At 34.9% G+C, this 14,506-nt stretch overlaps 1 protein-coding gene across 4 annotated transcripts in view; it reads right to left on the minus strand.

The window, feature by feature from the left end:
* GOLGB1 (golgin B1) overlaps positions 1-14,506 on the minus strand; it is a 76,316-nt gene that overhangs the window by 46,546 nt on the left and 15,264 nt on the right. For 2 of the 4 annotated variants that reach the window (XM_070370016.1, XM_070370012.1), the window contains exons 5-10: positions 14,034-14,162; positions 11,176-11,301; positions 8,371-8,493; positions 7,151-7,264; positions 5,701-6,103; positions 4,536-4,651 (exon numbers count right to left, since the gene is read on the minus strand). In XM_070370016.1, the coding sequence (XP_070226117.1) occupies positions 4,536-4,651; positions 5,701-6,103; positions 7,151-7,264; positions 8,371-8,493; positions 11,176-11,301; positions 14,034-14,162 (1,011 nt within the window). The remainder of the gene's footprint in view (positions 1-4,535; positions 4,652-5,700; positions 6,104-7,150; positions 7,265-8,370; positions 8,494-11,175; positions 11,302-14,033; positions 14,163-14,506) is intronic. The other 2 variants (XM_070370014.1, XM_070370015.1) reach the window with 2 other exon arrangements.

Here is a 14,506-nt window from a genome sequence, read left to right on the forward strand (position 1 = left end):
AACTCTTGAGAAATAATACCCATTTTACAAAAACTCCCAGAAAATAGAAGGGAACATTTGCCAACCTGTGTTTTTGATGCCATATTAACTCTAATACCAAAATCTGACAAAGCACTACAAAACAGAGGAAAACCTTCATGACTAAAACCCTTTATAAGTACATATAGAAAAATGCTCCACAAAATAGTATTAAATCAAATTCAGTAATAAATAAAAAGTGTAATATTTTATGACCAAGTCAGGTTTATCCTAACAATACTAGGTTGGTTTAATATTCAAAAATTAAAGTACTATACTACATTAACAGAATAAAGAAGAAAACCCATGTGGTCATTTCAATAAATGCAGATAAGGCATTTGGCAAAATCTAATATCAATTTTTACCAAACTAGGAATTGAGGGGAACAACCTCAATCTGATAAAGAACATTCATGGAAGACTTAAGGCTAGCACCACAGCTGATGGTAAGATATGGGATACTTTCCCCTAAGATCAGGAAAAATGCCAGAAGGCCCAATATTACCACTTTTATTAAACAATGTTGTGAATGTCCTAGCCATTGAATGAAAAAGAAATAAAGGCATAAAGATTAGAAAGGGGTAAACTTGTCTTAATTTGCAGATGACATGACTGTTTATGCAGGAAATCCTAAGGAATCTACAAAGAGTCCAGAACTAATACAATAAATACCAAGTTCACATAAGCAAAATTCAATTGTATACTTACATACAAGCAACAAACAATTGGAAAATGAAAAGAGAATAAATTTCATCTACAACACCATTAAAAAATATGAACTATTTCAGAATAAATTCTAAAACATGCATAACTCCTCCAAACCAGTGCTGAGAGACATTAAAGATGCTCAATAGCATACATTATTAGAGAAATGCAAATCAAAACTACAATGAGGTATCATCTCACAGTGGTCAGAATGGCAATCATCAAAGTCTACAAACAATAAATGCTGGAGAGGGTGCAGAGAGAAGGGAACCCACTTACACTGTTTGTGGGAATGCAAATTGATATAGCCACTATGGAGAACAGTATGGAGAGTCCTTAAAAAACTAGGAGTAAAACTACCAGATGACCCAGCAGTCCCATGACTGAGATTATATTCTGAGGAAACCATAACTGAAAAAGACACATACCCCTATGTTCATAGCAGTACTAGTTACAATAGCTAGGACATGAAAGCAACCTAGATGTCCATAGACAGATGAATGGATAAGGAAGTTGTGGTACATATACACAATGGAATATTATTAGTCTGCTATAAAAAGGAACACGTTTGAGTCAGTTCTAATGAGGTGGATGAACCTACAGCCTATTATAAAGAGTGTAGTAAGTCAAAGAAAAAGACAAATACTGTATATTAACGCAGATATATAGAATCTAGAAGGACAGTACTGATAAGCCTACTTGCAGGGCAGCAAAGGAGACACACACATCTAGAACAGACTTTTGGACACAGTGGAGGAAGGAGAGGGCGGCATGATTTGAGAGAATGGCATTGAAACATACACATCACCATATGTAAAGCAGCCAGTGGGAGTTTGCTGTATGATGCAGGGAACCCAAAGCCGGTGTTCTGTGAAAACCTAGAGGGGTGGGAAGGGCAGAGAGGTGGGAGAGGGCTACAAAAGGGAGGGAACAGATGTATACCTATGGCTGATTAATGTTGCTAAATGGCAAAAACAATCACAACATTGTAAATATTCAACAATTAAAAATAAAATTTAAATTAAAAAAAAAAAAGATCTTAGTAAGTGAAGAGAGATACTATACTCCTGGATTGAAAAGTTCAGTAGTATTAAGATGTCAGTTCTCTCTAAACTGATTTATAGATTTGACACAATGCTAATTCAAAATCCCATCCAGTTTTTTTTCAAATAGAATTTGAGAAAGTTGACTGTACAATTTCTGTGGAACTGTAAAGCACCTGGAATAATCAAAGCAATCTTAAAAAGAAGAACAAAGTCAGAAGATTTATACTACTTGATTCAAAATTACAGTAATGAAAACAATGTGATACAGGCATAAGAAATGACAGATCAATAGAACAGAAAGCTCATAAATTTGCTTTCAACAAAGTTACCAAAGCAATCTAATGGGGAAAGTAAAGTATTTCTAAGAAATGGTGCTGAAACAACTGGATATCCATATAGGAAAAAAAATCAACCTCGATTCTTTATCTTACACCACATACAAAATTTGAGGTTCAGAGACTTAACTCTGAAAGCTAGAACTATATGGCTTGTGGAAGAAAATATAAGAGAGTATGTTCAGACATAAATAAGTATGTTCATAACTTACAGTTAAGCAAAGATTTCACAGACAGGACATAGAAAATTATAACTAGAAGAAAAAAAACTGATAAATAATAGACTTTATCAAAATTGCAAATGACTGCTAATTAAAGGGCATCATGAAGAAAACAAGTAAAAAGCAAGCCACAGCATGGGAGAAAATATTCACCAAACATGCCTGATAATAAATTGGCATTTAGGGTGCATAAAGAATTACTACAACTTGACAAATAGGTAAAAAAAAAAATCTCAATTTTCAAAATGAGGAAATAACTTGAAAAGATACTTCACCAAAACAAGAAATACAAATGTCCAAGAATCTCAGAAGAACATGTTCAACATCATTTGTCATCAGAGAAAAGCAAATTGAAATTCCAACGACCTACCAATACATACCCATTAGAATGACTAAAATTTTTAAATTGACAATACAAAATCTTAGAGAAGATGTAGAGCCATTGGAACTCTCATATATATTAGGCAAGAAGGTTCTCAGTGGTAACGAATTCACCTGCCAATGCAGGAGACACGGGTTCGATTCCTGGGTTGGGAAGATTCCCTCGAAGAAGAAACAGCAAACCACACCAGCATTTTTGCTGGGAAAAACCCCATGGACAGAAGAGCCTAGCTGAGCAGGCTACAGTCCATGGGATCGCAGAGTTGGACACAACTGAGCACACACATAAATATTATAATCACTTTGGCAAAAGATCCAGCATTTCCCTATAAAGCTAAATGCATTCCTACTCTATGGCCCAGAGATTCCTCAACTACCACTTGACGAAGATGAATGAAAACATATGTCCACACAAATACTTGTACAAGAATGTCTACAGCAGCTTAATTCATAACAGCCAAAGCCAAGTATCTATCAAAAGGAAATTATAGCACAATCATGCAAAAAGAAAATGCTACGTTCATAAAATGAAATACTTCTCAGCAAAGAATCAATTATGATATATGCAATAACATAAATGAATCTCAAAATATGCTGAGTGAAAGAAGCTTTATACAAAAGAATACAAATATATGATTATATTAATAGGCTATAAAACATGGAAAATTAATCTAAGGTGAAAAAACAGAACACTGGTTCATCTCTGGAGGAGAGTAATGGGGTTGATTGCAAAAGGGTACTGTTTAAGGTGATATGTCTTGATAGGGATTTGAGTAATGCATTTGAAAGAACTCAATGAATGGCACATTTAATACTTGTACATTTTGTGTTTTATAAATCATGCTTCAAAGAAAAAGAACTATACATAAATATTAAAATCTACTCAAAGTGCTGAAATATTTAGAGAAAAATATACTAATGTCTACAACTTACTGTGAAACATAAAAAATTCAGATGAATTGGCAGATGAATAAATGCAAATATAGTAAATATTGATAAAATCTATGTGGTAGGTATGCAAGTGTTCACTATAAAATTCTTTGAATGTTTTAGAGTTGCTGAAAAATGTCTTAACAAAACATAAGAGCAAAAAGTTGAGAATGGGAGAATAGAAGAGACTGGAAAGCCTAGATGGCAAAAACCAGGAAACAAACATTTTTGTCAGTGTAAAGTACTGCCCAGGGACTGCGGTACTCTGCTGACCATTGTATCTGTCAGTTTGGAAGGGTATAATCTTATAATGGAGATGAATTAAGCTAGTTATCCCAGCTTGACACTAGCTAACTAAGTCATAAAACTAACTTTCCTTGCTCTGATATTCAAGCTTAATAAGCAGCTTCTGGCAATTAAAACATAGCTTCCCAGAGATTTTTAAAGAAGGCAGTTTAAATAGGCAATTAAACTTTTTACCATTGGCTGATTAATGTGAGCATTATGATTTTTACCAAAGACTTAAGTTTGGTTGGACTAAATTGTATACTGAAAAACTGATCAAATCTCAGCCTACCAAAAGCAAAATTGTACTCCTGACTGGGAAAACTGATTATAAGATTAAAATTAATGACTTATCTCTAATACAACATATTAAGACTTTAAAATTAGAAAATCTTCTGAGGTCATGGTGTTCACTATTTTTTCCTCATTATTCATTTTGGGACACTTTTCAGGATTCCTTTCAAATGGAATTACCTCCAAAAAAAAAGGATTTTATCAGGCAGAAAAGACAGAAGGCTTATACTGCTTTCTGGAATAAATTCTATTAGAACACCCAAGTACACATACAGCAAAGACAAACAGATCTTATTCATAAAAAGTACACATGTAATTACCTGTGTGCCCTCATGAGAAACATCTGGCGAACAAGTCTGAGATGCTATTTCATGTTTTAGCAACGTTGGCTTATTTAGAAATTGGTTAATTTCTTCAGATTTTTGCTGGAGTTGATCTACAGAAAAGAAAATCAGTAGGTTGAAATGATCTTTGGCTTACATCCAAAACTTAATGAGTTATTGTCTTCCAAGGGTAGACCATATGCTGTTTATTCTGGTTCAATTATCTTAATTAAAATATAATGCCAGCATATTTCACGTGACAACATTTTTATAAACTGTTTAATTACTCTCAAGGACCAAAGGACAGCTCAGTAAGCCTCCTTCATAGGCAAAATAAAACAGGTCTAGGTATATTTTTAAAAAGTCATTTTTCCTTTCTCCCTTGAAAATGCCCTACATGTTTTTTATTTTTTTTAGTCTCCACATAAGCATTAAAAATCCTACTGAGATTCTATCGCACAGTTTTGAACATCAGCATGGTTCAGTTAAGAGAACAGCATGCTCAGGTAACACACTGTCCCCACATAATGCCCTGCAAGGCTTTTTGGTTAATGTTCAGCTTTCTTCAACACAGATCTTCAATTTAATGTTTTCTAAAATCTTTCCTGTATGCCAATCTATTAGAATTAAACTAAATCAGAATCATGTATTATTAATACTTTAATAATAACATATTTAAAAAATAAGTTTTCCTTAAATCTCCTTAAAGGATAAAAATTTTCTTTAAAAAGAAATTTTCACCTATAAGAAAAGCATTCAGATCCATCTTTAGAAGTAAGGCTGACTCCATATAATTTAGTCTCCCTACCTTTGCAACTAGATTTGGCTTGAGTTTTTCACAAACTAATTCAAATCCTACTCATTTCAGTTAATGAACCCTTTAGGCCACAGTTATGCATCACATAGCATATTTTAAAATTTGACACATTACTATCAATAGTTTTTAGTACTATAATGATAATTATAATATTAGGTCAGGTTATAACTTCAGTTAGAGATGGGAGAAATGCAACAAAGGGTTCAGAAGAGACACCTTTCTTAATCCTTCTATAGATTCCTTGGTTTAACAAGCAAATGATGTCATTAAGAGATATCTGAAATTTTAAAGTAGGAGCTACTGAGGTGCTACACAAGTGGGCTTCAAAAGCACTCAGATACTGACCTTCCAGCTGCTGAATGACCTGGGCTGAATGAGCTGCCTGTTCATTTTTATCTTGCAGAAGTTTTGAATTTTGATCCTTGAGGGCATCACAGGCAGACTGCAGCTCTTGCTCAGATTTTCGAAGGCTCAAAATGTGAGAGGTCTTCTCTTCCATTTCTGCATTATGCTTCTGTTCCAAAGCACTGTGCCGGGACTGCAGTTCAGCCTGGGCTTGACCTGCTTGTTCAAGCTGTTCCAGAAGATGATGCATTTCTTCCTGCAGGTTATGGAAAGATAGTTTTCTCTCTGCCACTTCTAGTTCCATCTTTTCCATCAGAACCTTGGACTCTTGTCTTTCTGTTTCCATAGTGTTCCTTAAAGTGCTCAGCTCAGCTTCCATCTGTTGTAATTGCTGACAGAGAATCTAAGGAAAAAAAGCCTCATGAACCATAAATTCATTCTTGCATTTCAATAAGCATAGTGAAGAGCCCTTTCTAGGTGAAGCCTGGGCCTAGACACTCAGGACCAAACTTCCAATTGCATAAAAGTCCTCTGTTGCTTCTTGATACTTTTGACAATAGTGTGTGTGTGTGTGTGTGTGTGTGTGTGTGTGTATGTATCTATATACAGTGTCATTATTTTTTCACATGCATATCTCCCAATACAAAATTAGTTCAATAAGTGAATGGACTTTGCCTGTTTTATCATTGTTCTCCAGCACCTAGCATAATATATGGCATACTAAGTACCTGGTACTCAATAAATACTGAATAAATGAATGAATAAATGGATCCAGTCCATGCCCTCAAGGAACTCAGCGTTTAGTGGGAGCATCACACTTAAACAGATCAGTATAATACAAAATATTAGAGGCCAAAAGAGATACTTACAAGGTATTAAAAGAAACAGACAAGGGAAATTTACCATAAAGTCACACATATGTTAATATTTCTACAGTACCTATCTAATAAGTAGCACAACTGGGATTTGAACCAGATTGTGTGATGATAGCCAGGGAGGGGACTCAAGGTCAGGGGTTGTTAGGACTGGAGATACGAGAACATGTTTCTATGCAACAAAGACAGTCGTTCTCAAAGAGAGTTGAAAAGAAGAAAGGAGATGACTTTCTCCAGCAGCATGCAGGACCCAGATGAACACGCACAGAATATGGACTTTCAAAGGAAAACAATACATTCTAAAGGAACTAGGATCCTAGACCTAAAATCACAAAGGAAAAGAGCAACAATAAAAGATTTAAAATATAAGTTTCATGAGGGAAAGAACTGTATTTTGCTGAGTATTTTGCTCATCATAGTATCACCACCAATTACGCACAGGGAATTTGTTGATAGAATGAATAAATGGCATTAATTCTCTGAAGGCTTCTAATAGGATTTTATGCCTGCTCCCTGGCAAACTAAATTGGAAATGAATGCTCCCGAGGCAGGCAACAGAGATCACAAGGCAGTACCTGGTTTCTCTGTTCAGCAGCGGTCAGCTCCTGCTGCAGCAGGTCCACAACCTGAGTGCGGCCCAGCAAGGCTTCTTCATGCTCCTCAAGCTTCCTCTGTAGCACCCTTAATTTCTGAGAAGGAAACATTCAGATACAATGTGCTAACACATGAGCATCATTACCTGATTACTTTCAAAATGTCAGGTAGACTTGTGTCCTGAGATTTTTAGATGTTAGGGATGACAAGTTAAAGAATCAGACATTGCCATTCTCCCCAACCAGCAGCAACAAAGAATCTCCAAAATGTCTTCTCCAGAGCACCAACAACCAAACTGACACAAGCAAGTCCCCGAATTAGGGAGCCTTTTTAATAATTAGATATTTATTACACATATCCACTTTTAAATTATATAATCAAGATCCTGTACCTAAATAATGTAGGTACACATATATCCTACTCACCTATGAGAACATCTTCTACAGGCAAGAACCATTTCTCTTCTAGTTTCATGCATGGGACATGCACTTGATAAACATTTGTTGAATGAATAAGTCAATAATACATGTATATATTAATAATCAACTTTAAAAAGTGCTGTATTCTGAAACTTTATTTAGTGATGTACTCTGAAGGACTGTCTAGAACACGGAAGAAGTTTTCACTCAAAATCAATTAAGTGGATCGACCATGAAGAATACCACTGGAGTGCTTCTGAGTACTACACTGCCTTACACATTAAACAGAAACAAATACTTTTGAGTTAGTAGATGACAAACTTAAAAACAATGAAGCCAATTTTCAGAAATTACTCAATGATTTTTTTTAAAAAAAGAACAATTTAATAAAAGGCTTTATGGTTTCAAAATCACTCCTTTTTTTTCTTTAAATTTTCTAAAGTTTAAAACTGACTTCATTGATTTGAAGCTTTGGATCAGGTTTCTAATGTACAAAGGTAGCTACAATGAGCAAACAGAAGAGAAACCAATTTCTGACTACCACACACATTTGCCAGTTAAACTCAGCTTTTGAGTACTGACAATCTGATTAGAGGGGTAAGAGAAAAGGTAAAGGAAAATAAATAATTAATATGCAACAGAAGAGAAGAATATCAAAAAGAAGGCAATTAATGAGCAAACCCACACCAAGTGAAGAGCAGTGGGCAAGGATGGAAAAGTGGCTGTGATAACTTAATTAAATGTTAACCAAAACAACATTCTACTAGGTTTTAGCAACACACCTGTTGCATCTCTGTTTCCACATCTGCCTGGGTTACTAACTGAAGAAGCTCATCTTCATGAAGACGAACCTGAGTCTCAAAGCGGGCATCTTTCTCTCGGACCACCTGCTGCATGGAACTCAACTGAAGACACACACCAGAGAAACTATACAAGTTACACTCCCAGAATTATCACACAAACAAAACTCACAGACTATTCTCCAAACACAGACACTGAGAACTGATAGGACAATAGATATTTCAGATTAAATTTTGAATGTCAAAGGATGAGATTTTTGGAAGAGAGCTAGGCCTGACGGTAACTTCAAAATGTGAGAGAAAGCCTGCCATTAAATTCAGAAGTCAGCTTAAATATAAATTTTGAATAAAAACTGTATTTGCATGGTTAAGACAGTGTTTAAATATACAAGAGGTACATTTCTAAAAGATCTAAGGAGGTTAGAATATTAAACATACAAAGTTAGATTCCTGTTAAGCCCTAGACAATTCATTGAATATCACACTTGTGGTCAAAAACTTTCAATGAAATTCTCATGCCCTATAAACCTCAAAATAATGTTATCTTCTACTCAAGATTCTCTACAACTGGAAATACAAATTTTTCTTTCAGGTCTTATTTTCAGAGAATTGCTTCTACCAAAGAACTTGGTATACTTCCATCCAATCCACACTGCCTCTCCAGACAGCTATTTTCAACTGTCATTACTTGCAGGATTTTAGATTAGCCTCATTTGTGACTGAATGAAATGGAAATAAACTGACTGGTTGTGAGTTGCTCGGTATCAGTGTTTTTGTTTCATTCTTAGGTTTTGTGTGTGTGTTTGTCTGTGTCTGTGTGTGTGCGCACACGCTTATTCACTTCCTTAAGATCTGTGGCTGAGCATGTCAACCAGCTCTTCACTTGCCCATTTTGCACTGGTCCTTCAATTACTGTTGACTATTCGATTTGTGACACTTTGAACGAAACTTGGCTCTCCTTCTAAGGCAGGAAGAAAAAAAATCTTCATATGTTTTTTTTCCTCTACTGTATCTTTTATTTATTTATTTTTTAATTGAAGGATAATTGCTTTACAGAATTTTGTTGGTTTCCACCATTATCTGAATTTTGATGTCACTATAAATTTGAAATCCTGTGTTTCAAATATATAGGCACTGGAGTCCTTCATTAGCCAAACATATCTACACAGCCTTTCCTATAAATGTACCATGTTCTTTTTCCTGAGACTTTGCTCACACCATTCCCCACAATTGGAATACCCTTTCCCCACCCTGTTGAAACTATATTATCTATCCATCATTGTTTTACTTAAATCCTGAGTCTTCCATGTAAGATTCCTTGGTTGTCATATGCACAGTACCCTCTTTCACCTCACAAAATACTTTGTATTGCTGCTTGCTCTGAACATTCTGAATGGCTTATACTATGATGGATCAGTTAATACATTTGTGTGTGTGTGTGTGTGTGTGTATACCCATACACCTTGGCTTTCCATGTAGTAAGCCACTCGGTAAAAATATTCTGTATTTCCCCATCCTACATCATATAATGTATACAAAAAAGGACATGATAAAAGCTAATACACAAAACTTAAGATCTTAGAATATCCAATTTTAAATTTATACACAGTAGTAGGTCATCCATCAGAGAAGGCAATGGCACCCCACTCCAGTACTCTTGCCTGGAAAATCCCATGGATGGAGGAGCCTGGTAGGCTGTAGTCCATGGGGTCGCTACGAGTCAGACGAGACTGAGCAACTTCACTTTCACTTTTCATTTTCATGCAATGGAGAAGGAAATGGCAACCCACTCCAGTGTTCTTGCCTGGAGAATCCCAGGGACGGGGGAGCCTGGTGGGCTGCCGTCTATGGGGTCGCACAGAGTCAGGCACGACTGAAGAGACTTAGCAGCAGCAGCAGGTCATCCATAGACAGTGCCACTAATACTACAAGTTATCAATAAACACCAAACACCCAGTGGATAACGCACTTATTGTGCAAGGGCACTTGAGGGGAAAAAAACGTTTCTTGAGTCATTCGAGCATTATCAAAGGAAAAATATAAGAGTGAGTGGTCAAATGGGAAATTCAGAAAAATAGAAAGAATTGAGAATGGCAGTTCAAACAGTAGCAGAAAATAACTACTGGTCCTGGTAGCAGAATAATTTCTGGTTATAGCAGAAACAACTATAAAGAAGAAAGTCACGTACCGGCGCCTTTTAACATTGAACCACATAACTTATACCACCTTCTCATTACATAATACTTTGATTATAATTTAAATTCTCATTAAGATTTTACTATGAAGAATGGACTTAGTCATTTGTATTTCTTTTGGTTTATCTAACAGTCTCTTTGGAACTCAGCGTAAGCTCATTCCTTTCTAAAAGACTGAATCTTTGTATACTATTAAAACCAAGTTTCTGGGCCTACAGAACTAAACAGCCATAAATTAGGCTATGGTGTATTCATCAAGGTAATAACACTTCTAATTTCTTCTTCTACCACACCCTTCTACTTTCTACTGTAACATTCTAGCTACTATACTTGTACTACTAAAGTTTTAAAAATAGACTGAATTGATTTGTTATGTAATAATCTTGAGCTTTTTTTTTCCATTTAGTCATATATTTCATGAGCTACATTATTTTTTCTTTTTTTTATTTTTTATTGGAGGAAAATTGCTTTACAATGTTCTGTTTCTGCTGTACAACAATACAAGTATAAATATTCCCCCTCCCTCTCCCACCCTAATTTTAAACTTTCATGATTCTTTACTCTAATGAATCTGAGGTACCTCCCACCCTACCTGAGCAGCTTGCTCTGCCTGTGTCTGGCTGAGCTGGGTTTGCAAAGTGCTAATGAGTTCCTCCTTCTCTTGGAGCTGCTTCTTCATCATTAAAAATTCTTCCATCTCTGTTGAACTCTTAGCAGACTGAAGACATAGAAGGAAACAAATATTTAAGCAAAAGAACTGGCACTCTTAATTCTCTGACCTCCCTTTTCATTTGCCCTAAATACCTACCAATATCCTTCTAATTTCCATTTAACACTGAAGGGAATTGAATGAACTGTGGTTTTTTAAAAAATTACCAAAATTACTTGTCAGAGGGAAACCAAAACAAGGGTTTGGTTTTTCAATTTCTCTGACTCCTCACACAGAAACAGACAGTACAACTAGAAAACCCATGGACAATATTTACAGTAAAATTAGGAAGGCAGTACTACAAACGTTAAAATACATGTAGGTAGGGACAAACCACCAAAAGACTCTGGTATCAGAGTCTGTGCAGTAGCAGAAGGCAGCATCAGAGCAACATCTGATTGCCTTGAGAACAGGAAAACCCCCAAATGGTCAATAAATTCTTACTGGGAAGCACAGTTGGCCAATCTTAGGACAACAGCTTGAGTTGGCAAAGCTTTTCCATTCTCTGATTCTGGCCAAGTAAAGGGGTCCACAGTAAAAAGGACAAAAAGGCCAGAACAATCTGGCCCACCTGAAGTTTGAAAACTAACTCATTAGGACGGCCACCCAAAATACAAACTGCACCAAGAAGAAACTTCCAGGTGTGAAATAGAAATTAAGCAGAATAGGGATAACAGAAATAGAAGACCAAGAAGGGCTACACATGTGCTATACAATTCATCATCGACTAGCCATATGTGGCTATCAAGGGCTTGAAATATGCCCAATATAAGTGAGAAATTAAATTATTAATATTAGTTCATTTTAATTAAAGAATTATTTTCCACTAAATACAATTATGTTTTTGTATGATTATACTTTGTATGATTACACTTTACCTGCTGCATTATGCAACATACTGTTGAACCGCTGTGCAAGTAATAAGTGTGCACGCTGCTCCTAGTGTTACAATCAACACATCAGCTATCCAGCCAGTGTCAATGGATTGATGCAATTTAAATGATTTTCTTCCTATACACCTATGTGATGTGCTTACCTGAATACTTAATGAAGAGAGTATGAATAATAGTTGACATCTATGTAAATAATTATGATTAAACCATAATATACTTAATTAATTAAAATATATTTATTTTTATTATTTTTCTAGTTCAAAAATAGAGACATACTTTTAAATTTAAAATAAAGATACACTACTGATGCATAGATCATACCTTTTATTTCTAAGTAGCATCCCATTGTGTATTTAAATATTCTCCTGCTGACAGATAAGTTATTTCTAGCTTTTGGTTTCACAAGTAAAGCTGCTATGCACATGCATATACAAGTCCTTTTGTGAACATGTGCTTTCATTTCTCACACATGTTGCTTTAAAGTTGATTTTTTTTCAAATTAACTATCCTAAATAATTAGCCAGTTTCTAAATATGGATGCAAATATTGAAGGAAAATGATGTTTGGCCCTCAGTTCAGTGACAGGGAAGTTTCTAAATAAGTATGGAACAATTTAAGTACATGAGTCTATTTTCTCAACTGGAAATTTTATGAAATCTAAACACATATGAAGTATTTCCAATGAAAATTTAGCATCCAAGTTGAGATATAAATATAAAATACATACTAAATGTAAGACTTGGTGCAGAAAAAAGAATGTAAATTAACATAAAAATAATTTTTATATTAATCTGAAAAGTATATTTTTAATATACTGGGCTAAATGAAATAATTGTTAAAATTGATTTTACCTGTTTCTTCTTTATCTTTTGCAATATAGCTGCTAAAAAATTTAAAATTATGCATGTGACTCACATTATATTACTATTGAGCAATGTTGGTATAGATCAGAGACAAGGGCAGGGGGAAGGCCAGGAAACCTCAGAAATCCACCTGTCTTATCTTTGAACACAACACAAAAATAACAAAAAAGAGAAGTCTGTTAAATAAAAAACATTTTCCTGAATCAGGCCTCCTTCAATAAGTTTAGGAAAATTAATTTCACACAAAAATAAGAAACATAAAAAGGATCAAGGTCAAATCCCATCCAAAGTTATCATTAAAAAAAAAAAGAAGAAGAAAACCAAGCAGGTGAGAAAAGCATACCATAGGCAAGCTCAAAGTCAAAATTGCAATATATTTCAAAGGTGTTTTTAAAAAATAAGAAAATTATATAAGACACAAAAGAACAGTTTTAAAATCAGAATTAGAAAAATTCAGAAATGAGGTGACAAAATTCAGGAAAAATTTGATTCTTTTGAATCAAAACGAGTCCTGAAAAGAACACAAACAAGAACACAAAACACAAAACAATTTATTTTGAACACAAAACAATTTACAAAAGTAAATAAACACGAAATAGAATGCCTTAAAGAAGAAAAAAAAAGAAGAAACTTTTGAAAATGAAGAGATAAAAAGGAACTGAAAGTGACAAATATGGAAGATAATCAAAGGTGAAACATATGGGTAATAGAAGTCCCTAAAGAAGAAAACAGACCAAATACTAGAAGCTATATGATTCAAGAAAACTCTTCTGAAATAAAATGTGTGAAACCATGTATTGAAAAAGATATCTGGCTATCTACAAATATCAACCATGCATGATAAACACCAATGCACAGTCTAGTAGAATTACTAGACTTAGTGGAGAAGGAAAGACAAGAGGAAAGAAAAGGGAAGGGACCAAGCAAGGAAGGAGTTGATAGAGATTTGTTAACTTAATGATTATGAGGTAACTTACACCCCTACCTGTGTAGCTTGGTTTGCCTGTGCCTGGGTAAGTTGGGCTTGCAAACTGGTAATTAGTTCCTCTTTCTCCTGGAGTTTATGTTTTATCTTTTCTACTTCTATCTCTTCCTCTGTAGAACTCTTGTCATGCTGAAAACGCAGGAAATAAAGTTATTTATTTAAAAGACTCTAATTTGCCCTATACAGCTCCTTGATTATAGTGTTATCCAATAAATGGGAGCAAAAAATAACACTTGACCTAACAACAAGGAAGCAATCTTAGAGTTTTCGAGTTTGAGTACAGCCAAGAAGTTCCTGTCAGACCCATTCTTTCTCACTATAAACTGGACAAGATAGACAAATAGCTATCTGAAAACGATGGAGAGCAACCAGAAGCAGGAGGATACCAGAAGGGAGTTGATACCTGGGAGAAATGACACCAAATTTCCTATTTTTATAGTTTTTAGTCTGAGGGCAAAATCAGTCAGTGCCAT

Source organism: Bos mutus, chromosome 1 (genome assembly GCF_027580195.1).
Source record: "Bos mutus isolate GX-2022 chromosome 1, NWIPB_WYAK_1.1, whole genome shotgun sequence".
Lineage (NCBI taxonomy): Eukaryota > Metazoa > Chordata > Mammalia > Artiodactyla > Bovidae > Bos > Bos mutus.